Source organism: Muscardinus avellanarius (assembly GCF_963383645.1).
Source record: "Muscardinus avellanarius genome assembly, chromosome: 1".
Classification (NCBI taxonomy): Eukaryota; Metazoa; Chordata; class Mammalia; order Rodentia; family Gliridae; genus Muscardinus; species Muscardinus avellanarius.
In genome coordinates, this window is record NC_137786.1 from 107,889,283 (window position 1) to 107,913,157 (window position 23,875).

Consider the following 23,875-nt stretch of genomic DNA (forward strand, 5'->3'; position numbering starts at 1 on the left):
TCATTGGAACATCGATGGTATTAAAATTTCATTATAAGGTGAGGAATTAGAAGAAAAAATACCTTAAAAAGGTTTTTAGGAGGGTGGTAATAACAATAGTAAATGTTGAGAGGCCATCCAACATGATATTTGTTCTTGATATGTTTTCAGCAGTTCCAACCCTTCTTCTATTGGCCGTCATGGGCCAAAACTGTCCATCAGAACATGAAATCAAGGCTAAGAGACTGAGACTATGAGAGAGTTAATGGATGAATGGATGGATGCTTCTCAGACTAAGAACCAACACTGTATGGCACATTCACTATTACTCACTGGCTGAGAGCTTAGTATCTATGTACTAACTCTTTTGTACAGACTTAAGAAAGTAATGATACAACTTATAGCTGTCACACACACTGAAGACAGTTATATATAAAAAGGGCCACCCTCACTTCTTCTACTAAACATAGTATTAAATGTCTTAGCCAGAGTAATTACGCAAGAGGAAAAAAGGCCTTTGAACAGAAAAAGATGGGATGAAATTGTCTATTTGTTGATAACATGATCTTATGTATAAAAATCCTTAAAGACTCCACAACACTGATGAAAGAAATTAAGGTAATAAATAGAAAGATATCCCATGTTCATAGACTAAAATCTGAGCAGAAAGCACAAAATTGGAGGGATCACATTTGATTCATCCATACATATATATCAAATATATATATAAAGTTTATCTTATTCAATATTTATTTTATGGATAAATATTTTATATATAATGTTATCTATCATATATAAAATGCTATATATATGCCCGGCCAAGATGGCAGCAGGTGGCAGTGACTGAATAGGACATGTATTCCTCTGAGAAACCCTAGACAACAGATTTTGGTTTAATATCTGATTGGGACAACATACAGAGGCATTTTCAGTAATGACTTCCTATCTAAAATATAAGAGAGAAGAAATGGACCAAGATGGCAACAATGGCAGTGGACACTATTTGGGAGAGGCAGACAGATCCAATCCAATCCACCTTGGACTGTTAAAGAAATTTCCCCGAAAGTAGACTGTTCCTGCCCCACATGCTCAGGAATTCTGGACATCATACTATGTAAGAAAAATTTTCGGGGCGCGATGGAGGAAACCTTGCATTTCCAGACCAGTCCAGCTGGGCTGCCCATCCTGGGAGGCCTCAGTGCTCATGGTCACTGTGCTCCTCTACGCAGCACTGGGGACCATGGTGCGCTTGGAGCAGCAGATCCCACTCTCTGTGGTGAAGTTGTGGACCTCCGCCTACGGAGGGGAGACAAAATTCATTGTTGCTAGGTATTCGGACTCCCAGCTTTTGCAAAAGACACGTACTGTTTTCTCTTACTAAAAAAAAAAAAAAGAAGAAGAAGAAAAGAAAGAAAGAAAGAAAGAAAGAAAGAAAGAAAGAAAGAAAGAAAGAAAGAAAGAAAAAGAAAATTTGGAAGAAAAAATGGGAACCTCTGTAGACACCCTGCCCACGGTGAAGAGGACCGAAGCCTGCCACACAGCGAGCCCGGGATCAGGGCCAACGAGGCCAGGAACAGGCCTGCCTAGCAGAAAGGCCAGGACCAGGGACTGTGGAGCTGAGGCCTGCCAAGTGGAGAGGCCAGCACCAGGGTCTGCTGCACAGCAAAGGGCCAGTGGGTCCCTACCGTCATGCAGTCAGGAAGCTCTTTAAGCTGCCATTGCCTCACACCATCTCCCAGCAGATTCCCAGATCCAACTGACTTCTATTAAAAAATTGGGTGTGAGTGGATCATCTCATCAGAGTCACTCACCTTCTGGCACTCAGGATTTCATCAAATGGTAATCAGTGTGGAAAATAAAAGAGAGACTTCCAAGGAAGAGATAAACTGTAATTGATCAGATGTATCTATGTTCATAGCTACACAATTCATCATTCCCCAACTATGGGACCAGCTAAGATGTCCATCAGCAGATGCATGGATTACAAATCTATGGGATATGAACACAATTGAATTTTACCCAGCCATAAAAGAGAACAAAATTATGGCATCTACAGGGAAATGTCACACACAAAAAAATAAGAAATCAGATGTTTTCCCTAATATACAAAACTAGGAAGAAATGGGTTATAGGAGGAACTCTAGATGAAGAAGGGGCCCTATAGAGGAGCAATTAAGGTGACCTATATGGGAGGAGATGGGAGGGGGGAAGATGAAACTTTTTAAAGCACATGATATACTGAAACAAACATATCAAAGCCAAGCCGATCACTAAATCAAGCATGGGAAGGAGGGAGGGGGAGGGAATGAGATGGGGATTGGATAAGGGCTAATTGGGTGATGTGTGCATGCATATCTCCAAAAGTTTTTTTTATTCCATTAAGATGTATGACTACAATGCGCCAATAAAAATATATTAAAAAATAAAATAAAAGGGCAGGACTACCAAAAATAAAAATATAAAACGCTATATGTATAATACATATATTGTAAAGCTATAGTAATCAAATTGGTATTAGCATAAAAATAAACATATTGACAAATAAAATACAATAAATATCAAAAATTAGCCTATGTATTTATAGCCAATTGCTTTCTAACAAAGATGCCATAAACACACATTGGGAAAAAACAGTCACTTCAAAATATGGTGTTGGAACAACTGGATATCCACATGTTAAAAAAGAATGACATTGTACTTTTATGTCATACTGTGTAAAAAAATCAAATCAAAACATGTTAAAAATTTAAACATAAGCCTAAAGCTGTAAAGCTACTAAAAGAAAACATAGGAAAAGCTCCATGGCATTGGTCTGGGTTATAATTTTTTAACCCCAAAATCATATACAAATGGGATTGCATTTGTATAGCAACAGCAACAGTTAGTAGAATAAAGAGATAACCTACAGAATAGGAGAAAATACTCATAAACCTTAAGTGTTAATACCCAAAATATTTAAAATAAATCAAGTGATTCATTAAGAAAACAACCTCCTTAAAAATGGGCAAAGGATGCCGGGCGTCATGGCATACGCCTGTAATCCCAGTGCTTGGAAAGCTGAGACAGGAGGATCCAGGTTTGCAGACAGCCTCAGCTATGTAGTGAGGCCCTCTGAATCTTAGTGAGACCCTGTTTCAAAATAAAGAATAAAAAATCAGGCTGGAGGTGTAGCTCAGAGGTAGAATGCCCCAGCACCACACCAAAAAAAAAAAAAAAAAAAATGGGCAAAGGCCTGAACAGATATTTCATGTCCATCTAGTATATTTTTAATGTTCAGCAGGGCATGGTGGTACATGCTTGTAATCCAAGCATTTGGGAGGCTGAGACAGGAGGATCGCAGTTCGCAGACAGCCTCAGTCACTTAATGAGGCCCTTCACAACTCAGTGAGACCCTGTTTCAAAAACTAAAAAGACTAAAAAATAGGACCAGGGTGTAGCTCAGAGGTAGAATGCCCCTGGGTTTCATCCCCAGTAACTAAAAAAAAAAAAAAAAAAAAAAAAAAAAAAATGCTCAGCATCATTAATCAAAAGAAAAATCCAAGTAAAACAGCAATGATAGCATTTCACATTTGTGCAAATAGATTTATCAAAAAGTTAAGTGCTGGAAAAAAGGGAACCTTGGTACTCTGTTGGTGGAAAGAAAAATTAGTGCAACCATTTGGGAAGCTATCTGGAGATTGTTCAAAACACTAAAAATTGAACTACCACGTGATCCTGCAACTCCTGAAAGGATCTGGTATTATGTCAAAGAGACATCTGCACTCCCATGTTATTGCAGCATGATTCACAATAGTCAGTCATGTGATTGAATCTTGGCTTTGCCAACTGCCAGATGGATGATTGCTTTTCTGAGCCTCAGTTTCTCTCTAGGGTTACTCAGATTTTACAGGTAAAGAAACTTAAAATAAGGCAATGGGCTACAGCACCATTATCATTATCAACATCATCATCATCATCACTCTTGCTATTTTTATTGTATGTGATAGATAAACTGACCATGAGCAACACTGACACTGGGAAAGTGACTGAGGCTTTGGGCAGAGGGGGGACATCGGGTAAACACCATAGAGTGTGAGTTGCAGGGCACAAGTGAAGTTCATATTGGTAGAGACTGCTGGAGGGCCAGGCAGAGCTGCTACATAGAGGCATTCAGGCTAGTGGGGAGGTTGGAAGAAGACCAGCTACTCATTTTATTAACTGTGCTCAAAAGGATGAAGTTATGCCCATTAATGTTTGTTTCTTTCTTTTTGGAAAACACTAAGATTCCAGGCTGTGAGGTTATTTTTATAACTTCTGGAATTAGAGGCCTGGACAGCTGATGCTAGGGTGCTTGATAAAGGGTGTGGCATCTAATAAGCCTTTATAAGTACTAGCTGATGCTTTGCCTTGTTTTGTTTCATTGTTTTATTTTTGAGTGTGGCACTGGGGATTAATCCCAAGGGCATCTTAGCTCTGAGCTACACCTCCAGCCCATTTTATGCTTTGTTCTGGAACAGGGTCTCCCTACATTGAGAGTCTCACTACATTATTTAGGCTGTTCTTAAACCTGTGATTCTCCTGTCTTAGCCTCCCATGTTCTGGGATTACAGGCATGCACCATCACGCCTAGCTTTTTGCTGTTATTTTAGCATGTTCCTCAGCATGGATCACAGTGCTCAGCACTGCATACCAAGCAGGGCTCAGCAACTGCGTAGTATCAGTAGATGATTATTCATTGTCTGCCTTCCTTGTTGTCCAAGAATTAAAGCTGCTACACCATAGTCTCTTTCTTGTGAATTACATCATATTCCTGTATGCCTCCAGCATTCTACCTATGCGTTACACACAACTGACACCCCAAAAATGCCTATGGAGTTGGGGTTAGAATACAGCTGTGTGACTGTACTCGCTCATACAAGTTTGAAGGGGAAAAAACATAACAAAAAATATAAAGTATGACAAAGAATCATGTGATTATGATTTTTTAATTCTTAAAAAATAATATGTTTTGTGTATTTTACCTGGGTTCTTCAGTTTAATTAAAAGTTTTCAAACACAGCGTTCAGACACAGCTATGGGAATGCACTGAAATCCCCATTTTGCAGCTGAACAAACTTAGGATGGAAGGGGCAGAGTGTCTCATGCCAGGCCAAAAAGGCGACAGGAGAAACCCCAGCAAGCTGTGAGTGCAGAGCTGCTTCTGTTTCCAGGGCACATCTTCTGGCTTGACCACCAAAGGCAAACCCCCAAACCCCTGGCCACATATTTTCAATCCAAGAGGAGAGTGGGTTCCCACGGCTGTGTGAAAAGTCAGCATATGTGTTAGAAGCCCCCTAATTGCAAGCTGCTTCAGAGCAGGGAGGAGAAAGACATAAGCAACTGAACAAGCCCCAGAGGCAGAGAAACACAGGGCCTCAGCTTGGGGATCCACAGCTAGAGCCAGACTTTAGTTCACAACAACAGAGAGAATATAAGGTTTGTGAGTGCCTGGTTTTGCTTTTACTAGAAACAACAAAAAGTAATAGATGTCAGATCCCACCTTTACCACTACTAAATAGCCTCAGGGATAAAGTCCAAAAGTGAAAATAAAGTCACCCAAAACACTCTCCTGGGACGTAGGACTTCTCTGAAGCCATTTATGCGGGCTCAGCTGTGAAGGTTTATCAGGTCAGGCTGATAGTGGGAAACATCACCACTTGGATAAAAGGGAAGAGACTCTTAAGCATGAGTGGCTCCTAAAATTGAAAAGCTAATTAAACTTGGCCTCTTCAAAAAGAAAAAGTAAAGGCAGAAAAGGCAAAAAAAAAAAAAAAAAACTAGCTGGAAAAATATATTCTGACTTCTAAGCATAATAAAAAAAAGCGAGAATAGAGAGGAATCACTTGGGCTTATCACTTTTAAAAGTTAAAGTCACTTGATTTTTTTCCAGTTAATATTCAGCAGAAACCAACTATGGACCTCAATGTGCATTCCATTTATTTTCTACTCATTTCTCATTAAAAATCAGGATTATGATCAATAGAACCCCCTCTCCACATCTTCGGTGAGAACATGCCAAAACTCTTTGGGAATATTTGTTCTACATACCAGCATTTTTTGAGAAGTGACCCCAACCCCAAACTACAGGATCATAGCCAAGGAAGAGCCAGATTTTTTGTTCTGTTTTGTTTTGTTTTGTTTGCAATACCGGGAATGGAACCCAGGGACTTTTTACTTCCGAGGGACACCCACAGCCCTAATTTTTATTCTTTATTTTGAAACTGAGTTGCAAAGGGCCTCACTAAGTACCTGAGGCTGTCTCAGCCTCCCAAATGCTGGGATCACAAGCATGAGCCACTATGCCCGGCTGAGGAGCCGTACTTATACAACCTGTCATTCACCCTCTTGGTTATGCTTGACCTAAGAAAGGCCAACAGGGATCCCTTCTACAGAATTTAGAAAGAAAAGAAAAACAGCAATCTTTTGTTGGCCAGAACTCTACATAACATGTACACGTGGACACCGTAAGCATGCATCCCATTGCATAGCGCGGAGATCAGAGGAAACTAGACTAGCCCAAAGTGGATTGAGGTTACTTGCAACCAACAAATACTAATAAATATATGGGGAGGAACAAACAAAGAAAGATTCACAACAAAGATTCGTTGAATGCACAGAAGTATTTGTGAATGTCATGGTAACAGAAGGTTCAGATTCTGTTTCATTCATGTGAGGACCACATGGTAGAGTAGCAAGAAGTAAGTCTTGTTGACAAAGATGGGGACTAGAATCTAGACTCTGCTTTACTAGCTCTGAGACCTGGAATAAATACATTTAGCCCACACTTAGCACAGTGCCCAGCTCAAAACAGGTACTCAATATATACTTATTAGAAAAAAGAAGGTGAGCAAGCAGTTACCCAAATATCGGGTGTACTTATCTCTTTAATTTGTCATTAGTAAAAGAAGAATTTAAGTATTCACTTTTTGCATCTCACACACAAGATCAAGATGTATACAATCACAGTATGATTAAACATCACTAATACATTCAGACAGATCAGCAGATCAAATGCAGAACCACTTGGGTTGATTGGTTATTTATTTAGGGATTAACAAGCCATAGCCTACAGGCCAAATTCACCCCATTTTCTGTTTTTATATGGCTCACAGATAAGAATGATGTTTACAAATGAACATTAAAATGATTCGATAAGGGCCGGGCGTGGTGGCGCACGCTTGTAATCCCCGCGCTTGGGAGGCAGAGACAGGAGGATCACGCAGGTTCAAAGCCAGCCGCACGCACTGGCTTAGGAGACCCTGTTTCCAAATAAAAATGTAAAAATAGGTCTGGGAGTATAGTCCGGAGGTAGAAGGGCTTCCAGGAACCCCAGTACCACCAAAAAAAAAAAAAAAAAAAATGATTCGATGATAGAGAATACCCACTTTCTCCCTCAGCCCAAAAGAATTCCATTCTTCTAATTAACAGACCTGTATTATAAAGAATTTTACTCTATTATTATTATATATTTGTAATATATACATATTTGTACATATTATGTATACATATATATTTGTAGTATATGAAGGATGTAAAGAATGCATAAGAAGTCCACTCAGTCAGAGATATGGCAATAAAATTATTTCTTACCACCTTCAATTCTGTTGTAAAGCAGGCGGGTTACAAATGCTCATATTGTGATAGAGTAGAAAGTCCAGAATAATGTCTCCGTGAGTAATGGTGACATGAGAACTTCCAGAAGTTTACTCCCTTCAAGCCCAAGTTTAAATAGAGTAGGCCAATTTGGACATGTGCCAGGAACCACTTCTGAGCCAAGAACACATCCCCAATCTCAACAGTGTGTCTATGACGTATGCAACAACATTGAATACCGATTCATCACCCTTAGCTCTCCAGATTCCTAGTGAGACTCATCTTTAACCTAACCTTTCAAAAATGAAAATGAGAGTCCATTATCCAGAAATCTTTGGGAGTTATAACAATAGTTCTTTAGACCATCGGTTAACTTTATCCCACAAAACAAAATGAAGTAACATATGCATATGTTCTGAGTAAATTCTGGAAATAAATGAATATGATTATTATCACAAGTAATAGCAACAATAATAGAAAAACATTTTGGAACAACTGCTCTATAATCAGCATTGCAACAGGCAAAAGAAAAGGCATAAAGAGCCAACTTTCAACTAAATAAACTAAAGAAGATTTTAAAAGAGTACTGTGAAGACAAGAAAATAGGGTTCATAAATGTCATATATAAACTGGATGTGGTAACACAAGCTTGTAGTTCTAGTACTTGGGGAGCTGAGAGAGGAGGATTGCAGGGTCACAGCCAGCCTCAGCTACTTAATGAGGCCCTCCACAACTTAGTGAGACCCTGTTTCAAAAATAAAAAATGAAAAATAGGGTTGGGGGTGCAGCTTGGAGGTAGAATGCCCCTGGGTTCCATTCCCAGTACCACGAAGAAGAAGAAAAAAAAAACAGGTATACAGAACTTCAGAACTCCAAAGTGGTTTCTGAATCACATTCATGGAAGCCTAAGCTCCCTCAAGAATAGAGTCTGAAAACTGTAAGAATGTACTCGAGTTCCAGGTCTATTTTTCTCATCTGTAATACCAGAATGATAGACACATCAAAGATATGTAAGAATTAATGAAATAATAATAAAAATTATTTTGGTAGTTAGTAGCACACAGCAAGTGCTCAAAAATATTAACGATTATTATCTTTCTATTGAGCATCTGTCAATATAATTGTTTATTTTGATTACTTCTCTTAAACTTTAAGTGTCCTCTACCTCTTCACATTTTCATTGGTGTGTTCTTAATTTAATGGACCATAAGTTATATTTTAGTTTAATTTTGATTTAGATTTATGTAATAATTATTGAAAGCATTTTTGGGTGCATTTGTTTACTAACTGTATTTTTTCTCACTATGTCTGTTCATGACACTTTTTCTTATGTCTCATTCAATGTCCTACTGGAATCTCGATGGTTTCTTAAAATTAATACTGCTTGAAAAGTGGAAATGAGCTTACCTTCTGAGCTCCCTGTCTTAAGAATGTGCTGGCAAATGTTTCCAAAATACAATTAAGAAATCCAGCCCCTGTAATTGAAATCCTCCCTCTTTGAATAAACTCTGTCCTGCAAAAAAACAAAGTAAAAAAAATACATCTTTAATGTTATTCTACATTTGATATGTAAATTATAGATTTTTCAGCAACATAATTACCACTTATAATCAACACAAAATACTACCCATAATAATTGAATAATTGCCTATTACAATAAATAATTTTGTTTAAAGCTTATTTATAGTTACATAAATAACAGTCATTCTAACTAAAGAGTATTTTCACGCTGCAAAGTGCTTTTTAAAAATTGAATCTGAGACCATTATCACCTGTAGACCTTGGGTATTAGACCATCTGAAACACAGTTTTCTCCCTGAGAAAAAATTGAAATATTCGTAGCATTTTCTTTTTACAACTTTTCTGACAAATGAGTTAATACATATAACAGAAACATGAAAAATGACTGGCACATAATCAGCATTTATAAATAGTAGCCACTACTGCTAAAGAGCGACAGACAGACCCCAGACTACAAAGCCAGAGGTCTGAAAAGATGGTTGAGAGAAGAGATGTGCTGCCATCTCTACCAATTTTAATCAGCAAAGTTCTACAATATTATCTCTATCTCACAAAACAGAGATTTGGATCATACTTAAGAATAAGTTAAGATGGCTGAACAGGAAGCCGCAAGCCCTCACCCCCCACCCCATAAAGATGGCGGCTGAACAAGAGTACACAGACTAAATGTCCTTTGTGAGAAGTCCAGAAATCAATTCGGAGGTGGCAGCACCCAGTGAAGGGAAAAGCCAAATGATCCACATCAAAGCAGATGGGAGTTTCTTGCATTCACTCAGAAGAGCTCCCCTCCTGCCCAACACAGGATAGCACAATCAGGAAAAAACTCCCAACCCCTCAAGAGGGAAAAGAAAAACTAAAAGTGCATCCACATTCTAGTTTTACAAGGTGCTGCCTAAGGCATGACGATGGGCACTGAACACAACAGCAGCATACTTTGGGTGCTTAGTGGCCCTGGATAACAGAAGCAAAACTGGTAACTTGTTTCAGCTCTAGAGAGTCTGCAATTCCACAGACAGACACCAGAAGGAACAAGTGACCATGAGTTCTTGAGAACAGCAGCAGATCTCTTTTACTGGGAAATCAAGCACACAAGCCCAGAGAAGACACGTCCTCAGAAAAGGTTTTAGAGGCCCCCAGAATCTCTAGCTGGTCTGATTGGTAAAGTCTTTTTCTGTACAAAGCTAATCTATAAAGACTGGGACATAGATAATTTTCATATGCCCAAACCACAACAAAACAGCAAAAGGCATACAAAGAAACAAGGAAGTATAACCTAATAAGAAGATAAATAATTCTCTAAAAACTGACCCTAAAGAAACAGAAACCCATGGATCCTATAACAAATAATTTGAAATAATCATCTTGAAATTGCTCAGTACACTAAAAAGAGAACACAGCTAGGCAACGAAATAAGATAAAAAAATAATTCATGAACTAAATGAGGATATCAACAAAAAGAAACTATTTTTAAAATCCAAACAAACTCAGAAGTTGGAGAATACAAAAATGGAATTGGAAAATTCCCTATAGTGGTGCCACAGCAGATTTGAACAGCAAAAAAGAAACAGCAAACTTGAAAATAGGTCATTTGAAATTATTGAGTCCGAAGAGTAAAAGAAAAAAAAATGAAGTAAGGAGAGGCTAAGGGACCTGATCCATCATCGAGTGGATCAATTAACATATTATGGAAGTCTCAGAAGGAAAAATGAATGAGAATGGGGCAAAGCACACCTATATGAAGAAATAAAGCCCAAAACTTTCCAATTTTAAAAAAGGACAGAGGCATACAGATTTAAAACTTTTAACAAACGCCAACTACATTACATCCAAAGAGATCAGCATGAAGACACATGTGGATTATAATCAAACTGTCAAAGGTCACAAAGAGCCCGGCGCGGTGGCTCACACTTGTAATCCCCATGCTCGGGAGGTAGAGACAGGAGGTGCGCAGGTTGGAAGCCAGCCTTGCTGGCTTAAGAGACCCTGTTTCCAAATAAAAATATAAAATAGGTCTGGGAGTATAGCCCGAAGGCAGAAAATAAAAAGGTCACAAAGAGAATATCTAAAGCAGCAAAACAACTCATTATATATGTGAGCTTCCATAATGTTTTCAGTGCATTTTTCATCAGAAACTTTGCAGCCCAGAAAATAATGGGATTATATATCCAAAATGCCAAGAAAAGGCTGGTGTGGTGGTGCATACTTGTAATCCCAGCACTTGGAAGGCTGAGACAGGAGGATTGTATGGGTTTGAAGCCAGCCTCAGCTACTTAGTGAGGCTCTCTGCACTTTAGTGAGACCCTGTTTCCAAATAAAAATCTAAAATAGGTCTAGGAGTGTAGCCTGAAGGTAGAAGTCCGTTGGGTTCCATCCCCAGTACCACAAACAAAAAAAAAAAAAAAAAAAAAAAGAAAGAGAGAGAGAGAGAGAGATTGCAAACCAAGAATTTAGCAAAACTATCATTTAAAAATGAAAGAGAAATTACAAAATTAAATTAAGAAATTAGATACATAAAAACCACTAGAGACTTGGATAACACTTTTCCTCATTCATTCATTTGTTTAACAAACTGACTCATGACTACTATATGCTAAACACACTATACTGAGTGCTAGAGGCCACAGTGCAAGGGATGATCTCATTATCCAGAACTTCACTGTCTAGTGCAATCTACTAAGAGACGTGGAGGTAAATGTCATCAAACAGAAGCAAAGCATTCCGCCAAAGGAAAACCACAAGGACCCCAGGCAGGGAGGCATGAAGTAACAGAGAAGAGTTAAGGAGCCACAAAAGTTTGAGGGCTTTCTAAGTCCTTCCCATAATCTTCCCAAGAAAGACTGGAGAAAAAGTGGGTGTGGAAAATCTTAGGAGAGGAGGCTGAAAGGATAGGCAGAACCTAGATGGAAAATGGCGTCAGGCTGAGGAGTTATCCTGAAGGCGATAGAACTTCTATAAAGACCAAGTAACAGACACTGACAGTTACGTTTGCATCGATGACTAAAAACTTTGTTGTCACTCCCTAATGCTTTTAGACAATCTCCTATCCCCAGTTTTCAACACAGTGCTTACATTTAATGAGTCCAATAAGCATTTATTAAATAAATTTAGTTTTCTTGCAATAAAAAAAAATACTCGCCGGGCGTGGTGGCGCACACTTGTAATCCCAGCTCTTAGGAGGCAGAGACAGGAGGATTGCGCAGGTTTGAAGCCAGCCTCACTGACTTAAGAGACCCTGTTTCAAAATAAAGAATCAAAAATAGGTCTGAGAGGGTAGCCTGGAGGTAGAAGGGTTTCCAGGAACCTCAGTGCCACAAAAAAAAAAAAAAAAGAAAGAAAGAAAGAAAAAGGAAAGAAAGAAAAAGAAAAGAAAAAGAAAAAAAGATACTCAACAAAGAAAATACTTTCCCTATCTTCCTACTTCCCTATAGGAAGGAGATGGGAGCTAGGTCTCCAGTATGTGGTTTTTTTAGTTTGTTTGTTTGTTTTGTTTTGTTTTGTTTTTTTGTGGGTCTGGGGATGAAACCCAGGGGCATTCTACCTCTGAGCTACACCCCCAGCCCTATTTTTGATTCTTTATTTTGAAACAGGGTCTCACTGATTTGCAGAGGGCCTCACTAAGTAGTAGCTGAGGCTGTCCGTGAACTACCATCCTCCTGTCTTAGCCTCCCAAATGCTGGGATTGCAAGTATGCACCACCATGCCCAGCTCCAGTATGTGTATTTGCATGTGTGGGGATGCACATACGTGTGAGAGTTCACACACTGACAAGCCAAAAGAGATACAGTGGAAAACTACTTGACCCAACTATAAAGTAAAATCCAAGTCCATATACCATGCAAAACATGAGAGAGGTCCAGTACGTGTGGTATCAGCTTTTAATGATACAGTTCTCCCGGGGATGGGGGCTGAGCAGTCCTGGAGACCCAGGCCCATCTGAGGCTGAAAGGGAGGGACCTCCCTTTTTAAGGTATGTATCTCAGGGTGGGGAGATTTACTCATGAGGCTGCACTCTTCTCACGAGATACTGCTCATGGGGCAGAGTGTGGAAGGGACCCCGACTTATCACCAACAAGCTCTGATCTTAGTAAGATGGCTATTATGACCCCTTAGTTAGACTTTCTCTCTAATAGCAGTAAAAAGATACCTTCCGAACTCTTATCTCCAACTCCTCCTTCTCACCAGTCAGTCTTTCTCTCTCTCCCTCCCTCCCCCTCTCTTTCTCCCTCTTTCTTTCTCTCTGTACGTGCATGCACGCACGCACACACACACACGTTATCCCATCCAATCTGACATAAATACCTTCAGTCTAAGCAGTCTCTTAGATTTAAGCCTATTTAAAATGATTTGCTCATGTAAAACTATATCCTAGTGACACTAATCTTTCCTGTCTTTATTCTGGATTACTCTGAGCACAATTTTACAGTGGTTTTAATATGTAAAAGTGGCAAGTTGAGCAGTTTCACACACTTGGGAGAGATGAACTCTTCATTCCTCAAGGCAAGTGCAGGTGAGGGATTAATAAAAGTCTCTCTTACATCATATTCTAACTGCTGTTTCTTTCTGCCACTTTTGGGAGAAGTTCTCAAAAACAGTGCTCTTAGGTTTTGTCCAGACATCAGACAGACAGGACACCAAAGCGGGGTCGTGTCCCTGCGTCAGTGAGATGTGAGTTTATCCTACTGGACTTTAAGACTGTCAAAGAGGAAATGTTGCTTTCTCCCTCAGTAACTCATTGATAAAGCAAATCAGACATATTCTTCTTACTATACAAAGCTAACCTAAATTCCTCTTGCCAAAATTAGTCTCCATTTAAGTTTGTGTACACAACACAGCAGGATATACAACAAAATACAGTTTAATTTCACTCTGTTAAAAAAAAAAAAAAGCTGGCATGGTGGTGCACACTTATAATCCCAGCATTCGAGAGGCTGAAACAGGAGGATCGCAACTCACAGGCAGCTTCAGCTACTTAGTGAGGCCCTCCGCAACTTGATGAGACCCTGTTTCAAAATAAAGAATAAAGCCGGGCGTGGTGGTGCATGCTTGTAATCCCCACACTTGGGAGGCTGAGACAGGAAGATCGCACAGGTTCACAGCCAGCCTCAGCTGAGTGAGGCTCTCAGTTAATGATACATACATCTTCCTAGTCCACGAGATCAGAAATATCAGTGAGTTTTCTGGTTCCCTCTCTATGATCAACCCAAACAGCCAGTCACCAGATCGAGTTCATTTTACTTCTAATGGCACTCAACAATCCAGTCTTTCCTTGCTGTTGCTACTGCCTGGCATAGCACAACGCTTGCTGTCTCTCAAACCATAGCAACTGCCTCCACTGGGGTCCTTGTCTCAAGCACGGAGTCCCTAATACTCCACGCTGCCCAAGATCAGCATCCTAAGCACACAGCAGTCACGCCTCTGCCTGCTTACGAACACACAGAAAACAGCCTGCCGGCTCAGGCTTAGGTTTGAGAGGCTCACACATGCTGTTTCACATAGCTGTGTTTGTTCATTTTCATTGCTGCATAGGAGTTTACTATTTGAAAACACTCCAAATTATTTATTGTCTACTGAAGATGACATTTAGAATGGACCCCATTTAGGGTTGTTACCAATAGTGCTGTCAGGAAAATATTTATACTGCTTTCAAATATATATACATATGTACATACAAATTGCTGTAAGCAATTAAATATCAGGACCATAGGATATGCACAATTTCAATGTTAATACATAATGCCAACTGTTTTTCTAAGACATTGCATCTATTTTTTTTCTTCATTACATCCTCAATTCCAATTGCAATGACTAGCACATGGTAGGAAATCACTACTGCATGTAGGAAGGAAAGGTTGCAGGGAAGGAGAAAGGACAGGAAAGGAGAGAAGAAGCAAAGGGAGAGATAGAACATCCCCATAAATTTATGAGAAAATTAAACCATCTCAGGAGTTCCACCTGCTTGCTAAGGTCACCAGGGGGCAGCCTTCCCCTGGCCGAGGGGTAAGCCACCCACAGCATCTGGGAGTCATGCTCGCTCACTCGGGAGGGTGTCCTGTCCTAGTCACATCTACTTTGCCTGCCCAATGTGCATAATTGAATCTAGAACACACCAGAATCATAATAGATGAATTTTGGAACACCTTTGTGAAAACTAATGTCAGTTTATACAACCTGTATCTTATTTGAGAGTCATTTACATTTTTTTTTTTTTTCTTTCTGGATTTGGGAAAATAATGTTCCGGGAAAATGTGGATCTGAAATTAATCCCTGGAGCATGTAGCTACCAACTCTGAATCCTCAAAACAGCAGTTTCCGGAAAAGCAAAAGCTCTTAATGAGATCCTGTCCCTGAATTATTGACTGGCTAGGTATCGCAAATCTTTTCTATTTTCATGATGGGAACTTAATTAAAGTGTCTTTGAGAGGACGGAAAAAAATGTTCCATGGATAAGTCTGGTTACAATGACATCTCAGTTCTATCACAGTGTTTGGGCCTTCTCCTGTAACCACACAGAAAGAGGGGTACTCAAAAGGAAATGCAGAGTCTTCAATTAGACTGCTCACTCCCCGCCTGTGCAGTTACACAAGTCTAATGCTGCTGCAGAGACTGCCTGGCTCCTCTTGGCACTCCGCCACACAGACAGACTATGCGATCGCTCCCATGCTGTCTGGCTAAACCCTTTTATGTAACTGTGCTTCCTCAGAGCACCAGTGTGGTTTACATAGCTCTCAATAAATGTCATGCATTTTTGCCTTAACATATATGTTAATGTTATTTACAAACAAACTGCAAACATATATGTATATATATAACATGACCTATATATTTATGTGCATGTGTGTATATACATATATAGATTAATAGAAGATAGATAGATAGATAGATAGATAGATAGATAGATAGATGTAAGATGTTTCTGGAATCATACCATTTGATTTCCTACTTGCCCACACAAGGGAAGTTCCTAAAGCTTTATGATGCTGGCTCTCCTTGTAAAATGAGGTTAAAACCTATTTCATGAGTTGTCTCAAGGATAAGTAAGGTAACCTGTGTAAAGCACTCGAGGTAACACATGTATGTCCTCAACAAGTGTTAGCAGACAATACTATGCCACTCATCATAATAACCCTATTCTACCACCACTGCCATCAGTACTTTCACTTTTTAGTAAGAGAATCACAGTGGTAGAGAAGTTCAATGACTGCAGTGTAAACCCTATACAAAGAACCCCAAGCTCTTGGACTCCATTAGCTTCTAGGTGGCCCTCAATCGCCAGCAACCACTTAGCGATGAAGGCAGTGGCATGCCCTCCCCCTGTCCTGGCATCTGAAGTGTTAGGGGCAGAAGCCTGCCATCTTCCCAGCCTCATCTCCTGCCCTGCCTCCGCATCAGTGGCCACACTCTGCTCAGCAGCAGCCCTGGAGATAACACCCCTGCCACCCTCTCCAACCTCCCCTCCTAGAGCCCCATCCCCCTGAGACGCTGGGGCTTTTAACTCATTGACAGTGGGTACCAGCAGGAACACCATGTAACACAGAGGGCTAAACCCAACAGTGGAATCTCAGAGGCTCAGCAGTTTAGGGCAGGTACATATTTTAGGATGATCTGGCCCCATCTTGCTAACACTTTATAATAGTCTTCCATGGTAAGTCACTGTATTAAGCTTTTATATACATACATTCTGGTTAATTCTCAAAAAATAATGAGGTCAGTAATATTGATCACATTTTTTTTTTTTTTTTTGCAGTACTAGGGATGGAACACAGGGGCATTCTACCTCCGAGCTACACCCCCAGCCCTATTTTTAATTCTTTATTTTGAAACAGGGTCTCACTGAGTTGCAAAGGGCCTAAGTAGCTGAGGCTGTCCATGAACTGTGATCCTCCGGTCTCAGCCTCCCAAATGCTAGGATTACAAGCGTGCGCCACCACGCCTGGAGATCACATTTTATAGATGAAAAAATTGAGGTTCGACGATGCAAACTTGCTTAAGGTCACACAAAAAGAAGTGGCAGGGTCACTATTTGAATACACACAGCTAACTTCAGGTCACGTGTCCTTTCCTGAAGTCCTAATGCTAGAAAAATGCCCATTCAGTGAAGGCTTCCTGGCATCCTGAGCTGGTGCGCCAAGCTCAAAACATCCAGCAGTGTGTGAACTGGCCCAGCTCGAGGCTGTCTTTAGTTATCAGCCTACCAGTGCAGGCATCCCACACTGATGGCCCTTGAGAGAAGTCACCTCTGTGGTCTCAGAGGGATCAGCGTTTATAAGGGTCACAGGCTGGGCTGAAGACGCTAATGTCCCTGTCTTGAAATTCTTAACCATTTTTGAAAAAGAGGCTCTACATTTTGATCTTGTACTGGGCCCCACAAATTATGCAATTATAATGTCATCAGTGCTCATAATACCATTTCAAGTGTAGGTCTATAAAACACTGACGAAGGCCATATGTCTGAGGAATTTTCTGGGATGGTTAAGAATATGTGTTTTGAAATGAGCTGAAATACTTACTGAAAAACCTCAAACAAAATCCCTGGACCAATAAAACATAAAATCTAATTTTTTTGGTCTTGGGAATTAAATCCAGGCGCATTCTAGCTCCAATTTTTTTTTTCTTTCTGGTACTGGGGATGTAACCCAGGGGCAATCTACCTCTGAGCTACACCCCCAGCCCTATTTTTTATTCTTTATTTTGGAAACAGGGTCTCACTAAGTTGCAAAGGGCCTCACTAAGTAGCTGAGGCTGGCTGTGAACCACAATCCTGTCTAAGCCTCCCAAATGCTAGGATTACAAATGTACGCCATCACACTCAGCTCCAATCCTTTTTATTTTTTATGTTGAAACAGGGTCTCGCTAAGTTGCTGAGTTGCGATCCTCCTGTCTCAACCTTCCAAGTACTAACAATGTGACCTACACAAATAATCTTAGAAGATGTTTTATACCAATCTATAAAGGGATTTATCCCACCATTGTATATAGGAGCAAATAACTGAAAACAATGCAAATACCCACTAACTAGGATACTTCATAAAATGAGCTGCAATAATTTCATACAATAAAATATCTTAACAACCACTAAAAGATCACTAAAAAAAATTATATACTAACAATAAAGAATCCTGGTGTGGTGGTGCACACCTGTAATTCCAGACTCAGGAGGCTAAGGGAAGATATCAAGTTCAAGGCTAGCCTGAGCAACTTAACAAGATCTTGTCTCAAAATAAAATATGATTCAGGAGGCTGAAACTGGAGGATCGCGGTTCGTGGACAGCCTCAGCTACTTAGTGAGGCCCTCCATAGATTAGTGAGACCCTGTCTCAAAATAAAGAATAAAAAAATAGGGCAGGGGGTATAGCTTGGAGGTTGAATATCCCTGGGTTCCATTCCCAGACCCACAAAAAAATTTAAAAATTTAAAAATTTTTAAAAATAAAAAATAGGGCTGGGGGTGTAGCTCGAAGGTCAAATGCCCCTGGGTTCCATCCCCAGATCCACAAAGAAATAATAAAAATAAATAAATAAAAATGAAAATGGCTGGGGATTTGGCTCACTGGTAGAGCACTCCTGAGTTTTATCACCAGTACCACAAAAAAAAGTAAAATAAAATAAAGATTGTCTCAAATGTAGCATAAAGTTAGTGCAAAAGCCAGGATACTACGTACAATACAGTAACTTTATATCTATATGCTTGGGTGATTTTTCTGCAGAATGAGCAAATAAATTGCAGCAAATGCATGTGTCTGTACAATGGTATGCTACCCAGCAACAGAGAAAGAACTAACAACACCACACTCGAGATGCTGCACAGACACGACACTGAACTCAACAAGTACCTACTGGGGGTTCCACTTCATATGAAGACCAGCAAGCAGAACTAGTCTTCAAAGATCACTGGAGCCACACCCCCAGGCCTTTTTATTTATGGTGAGACGGGATCTCGCTAGGTCATAGTACACTAGTCTAGAACCACAATCCTCCTGTCTCAGCCTCCCAAGTACTGGACTTGTAGGTGTGCACCACTACACCTGGCTAAGGACTACTTTTAAAGGATTGTTTAAGATTTTAAACTAGTTCTCTCAATCTGAAAAGTTGCTAATTCAGACTTTCCTTATTTTCACTAAGAAATATATACATCGCTTCATGATGAAACTTTTTTAGTGCTACCCCTCTCTTCACACAGGAAAAAAAAAAACTAATCTATAAGGACTGAGATCAGGGTATTGGTTTCCTCTAGGGTCACTAAGGAGAAAGGGTACAAAAGTGAAGAAGGTATAAATGTCCCTGCTTCTTTTACAAGTATTCCGTAACTCTTGTATAGTGAACAAATAATAAATATTTGTGAGGTGTATGAAAAATGTTTTTGTTCTTTTTTTTTTTTTGCAGTACTGGGGGTGGAACCCAGGGGCATTCTACCTCTGAGCTACACCCCCACCTCTCTTTTTTCTTCTTTATTTTGAAACAGGGTGTCACTGAGTTGCAAAGGGTCTCACTAAGTAGCTGAGGCTGTCAGCAAACTTCAATCCTCCTGTCTCAGACTCCTGAATGCTGGCATTACAAGTGTGCGCCACCATGCCTCACTCATGTGAAAAGTTATTTAAAAATACTTAATAAGGAATTCTTGGAGCAGCACTCATTTCAGCTGGACCTATGTAAGGCTGGAAGGTTTTCTTACCTTCACAAAACAAGCTATTGAATAAGTCCAGAGCAAAGAGGAGAATCAAACAAGACAGCTAGAAATAACCAGCTAACTTCCTTTCAAAAGGGAGAATCAAACAGAACAAGCTAGGAATAACCAACTAACTTCTTTCAGTGCACACCCTCTTGAGGTCTGACACATGAAATAGACCAGCCTCTATCTCCAGCACAGAAAACAACACAAACCTGAAAACTGAACCCGGCCTGTCAGTTTTATTCTCCATCTCTTAGCTACCAACGTTAGCCCTGGCAGCAAACACACTCCCAGGTGCTGAGCACACTCTGGCTGAGGAGGTACAGGCAGGACCTTCTCTATCGTCTCCAGATCTTTTAGGTTGTTCTGCATTGTGCAAATGCCTCTTTGATAAAACACTATAATTTTAATGCCTAATTTTCTTACTATAGATGCAAAAGCTAACACAAAGGAGAGAAAACTTAGCCGGTGTGTGTCTGCTCTGTAACGGCAGAGAACATCACACTACAATTCTGACACAGATCAGGTTCACTTAAGTTTCCATTTCTCATCCCTCGCTTCCACTGTTTAGTCTTCTAATATAAATTCAAGAGGGCCCTCACCTGAATTTTGCTAAACTTTTCAGCAGGGTGTTTCTGCTGAAAGTGTTTACTGGAAAGCTAGATTATCAACTGATCACACTACAAAATTAACAAGAATGCTGAAAAAAAAAAAAGAATTCCCAAAAGGTATTCCAGCTGTAGGTTGCTTATCACCAGGACCACAGGCTGCTGCTGACTAGTTATCAGAGGTTTCCAAATCTCACTACTTGGCAGATTAGTCTAGAGCCAGCCCTCATATTACTGGCTCAAGACTCCTATTTCCTACCAAATCCTATTAACTTCCCAACTTGTACTTTCTGCCTGTCCAGTGCCATCCTTTTCCCCTTCCCTCCCCTCATTCCCATTTTGGCCCACCAGGAGTACTATCTGTATCCCTGAAAGCATCCATCATTCACTTGACAAATGGCCACGGAGCATCCTCTGTGAGCCAAAGGCTATACCAGATACTGAGAGAAGAGGAAAACTGTGATCCAAGGGCACAACCAGCTCCAGATGATAACTGGGGGATGAAACTAAAGAAGACCCTGACCAATGAACACAGACATCAAAAGGCAAATGATAGTCTTCTGAAGTGCAATCTTATTAAGCCAAAAAATAAACTTGCAGTCCAGATGTCATTTTTGCACAGAAAAGGACTTATTAATATGCTTGTTATAATTGGCAGTATATTCTGCTAATTGTTTGATCACCCAATGGTGTACTGGAAATCAAGGTCAATATGAGCATAGGGAGTCAGATTTGAAGATGAATACGGCAGTATTTATTCAAGCTATTAGATAACCTATACCCTCGAGCCCTTCAGCACCAGGATTGACTCTTACAAATCATTCCTAAGTTAACAGAAACAGAGAATTTTAATACGTCAGTAAAAGCAAGTTTGGGGGTCCCAAAGATCAATGCCAGTCTTAAAAATACATAGAAGTCATCAAATGGCCAAGTTCCTTCTAAGAAAAATAAAAAAACAAAGACTCCAGGGAAAGAGATGTATACACAAAGAAAATGCCCAACAGTCAGCCCTTGAAACCTGCCAATTATACTATTAGATAATTACGTGAGACTTAGTATGTTCTAATCCAAAAATTCAAAACTAAAAACTCAAAAAGTTACATACCTATTTATTAGGATGAAAAGTATTCGTGAGTCACTTCAATAATAACAAAAATTTATTGAACTAAGAATGACTGCTCACCCCATTAATCTGTTTGTAATTTTTTTCCATTACTAGGGCTGAAACCCAGGGACATTCTACCTCTGAGCTACAACACCACCAGACCTACTTTTTTTATATACTGGGGGTGGAACCCAGGGGCTTTCCTCCTCTGGACTATATTCCCAGACCTATTTTATACTTTATTTGGAAACAGGGTCTCACTAAATTGCTGAGAGCCTAAGTAGCTGAGGCTGGCTTCGAACCTGTGCAATCCTCCTGTCTCAGCCTCCCAAGCATGAGGATTACAAGCGTGTGCCACCATTTATTATTATTTTGAAACAAGGTCTCATTAAGTTGTGGATGGCCTCACTAAATAGCTGAGGCTGGCCTCCAACTGGGATTCTCCTGTCTCAGCCTCCCAAGTACTAGGATCACAAGCATGTGCCACCATACCTGGCCTATTTATAAAATTTGATTCAGGATTTTGTATTTATTTTTACTGTAACCAGGAGGAATTTCACTGGTATTTTTACAAATGTTAAATCAACATATCCAAAGAATATACTCAATGTTAACACATAGTCTGCTAGGTTGAGCACTTTCAATCTCAGAAGAAAAGTTTGTATCCCTCAGAGGATAAGCAGAAGTTCTCAGACAAGGGAAGATGAAGGCATGGACAATAGAGATGCTACCCTTGGTATGTTAGAATCTGTTACTCAAAAGATGTTGTTAGCTCAGCACCATAGCACATGCTTATAATCCCAGTACTTAAGAGGCTGAGACAGGAGGATCATATGCGTGAAACCAGCCTCAGAGTTCAATTTCCAGTACAAAAACAAAACAAAACAAAACAAACAAACAAAAATATATATATATGTATATATGTATATATGTATTGTTACCCAAAAGCAAAAAATAAATAAGTAAACAAAAATCAATAAAATCCCCAGTTCTGTAACCTGTAACATCATGAACACAGTAAGACTTCACTGGCGGTGACACTGGAAGATTCCAGAAAAGTGTTTATATGTCACAAAGGTACATACAGTTAGGGTGAAAGGAAAGTCCAAGGAAACACATTGACAAGATGATTACCTTTTAGGATTATACTAACTGGATAAGGTGTGAATTATTAAAACCAAGTCAACTGCACACCAATTATATTCCACATACTATTACAAAAATTGATTATAAGGCAGAGAAGAATAAATAAGACCTCAAAACTAACAAGTAAATATATATTAAATAATAGCTAGAAACACAAAATTAGTAAGAAATTAATAAGCCTATCTCAGAATATGAGGTTGTGGGAGCAGAAACTCTTAACTTTCTCCTAAAAATATCTAGAACAGTAAACTTCATTTTTTCATTTTCCAAAGTAAATGCCTGTGCCCTGCTTTACATAATAAATAAAACCACATGCCTGCGAGGACTGGCTTTCATTTTACTTTTACATTTCAGATTGAGATTCATTTTCTATTTTCTGACTTTTCCCGATGGTCCTAAGGCAAAACAAAGCATCAGCCTGGGGTCTCTGACACTAGACAGTCAGGTCCCTCCACAAAACACCTTGCCTGACACCCATGACCACGAGCAACACAGTCCCTCTAAGAACCAAAAACCAGAAATAGGGGGGATTCAGTCCACACCTAATGCTTGCACTGAGCCTGACTACTCTTCTCCCCAGCGCTCACATCCCACTCGAACTAAACTAAAATAGAAGGTTCCTGGTTCCAGGGCTCTTGAATTAAAAGAGCCCATCCTACCTTGAGAGATGGCGTAGACAGGAAAAAAAAAAAAAAATCTCAACACAAAACACATTCCTTCAGTATAATAATGCATAATTATAAATACTATTTCTATATTAAAAAATGCATGTTAGGGATTAGAATCACAGTCTTATGATTTTTTACAATCACAAGACACTAAACACTAACATTAAACACTGTGATTTACTAACTACTACAGGCAGCATGATTCCAAGCCCAGTGTACTATTTTTTGTTTCGTTTTGGTACTAGAGAGTGGACCCAGGGATGTTCTACCTCTGAGCTACAGCCCCACACACATAGCAGGCCTTTTTATTTTAAAACAGAATCTCACTAAGTTGCTGAGGCTATCCTCAAACCTGTGATCCTCCTGTCTCTCAGTCTCCTAACTACTAGGGCTACAGGTGTGTGCCACCATGTACAACTTTATGTACTTTTTCTTTTCTTTTTTTTTTTTTTTTTTGTGGTACTGAGGCCCATGGGCATTCACCTTTGAGCCACACCCTAAACTCTATTTTTTTATTCTTTATTTTGAAACAAGGTCTTACTAAGTAGCTGAGGCTGTGAACCAGCAATCCT

The 23,875-nt window shown here is 39.7% G+C and overlaps 1 protein-coding gene across 2 annotated transcripts in view; it reads right to left on the reverse strand.

Moving 5' to 3' along the window:
- Positions 1-23,875, reverse strand: part of PRELID2 (PRELI domain containing 2) — a gene marked incomplete at both ends in the record, with an annotated part of 70,266 nt that overhangs the window by 22,633 nt on the left and 23,758 nt on the right. For both annotated transcript variants that reach the window (XM_080703913.1, XM_080703912.1), the window contains one exon: positions 8,998-9,103. In XM_080703913.1, coding sequence (XP_080560039.1) covers positions 8,998-9,103 — 106 coding nt within the window. The remainder of the gene's footprint in view (positions 1-8,997; positions 9,104-23,875) is intronic.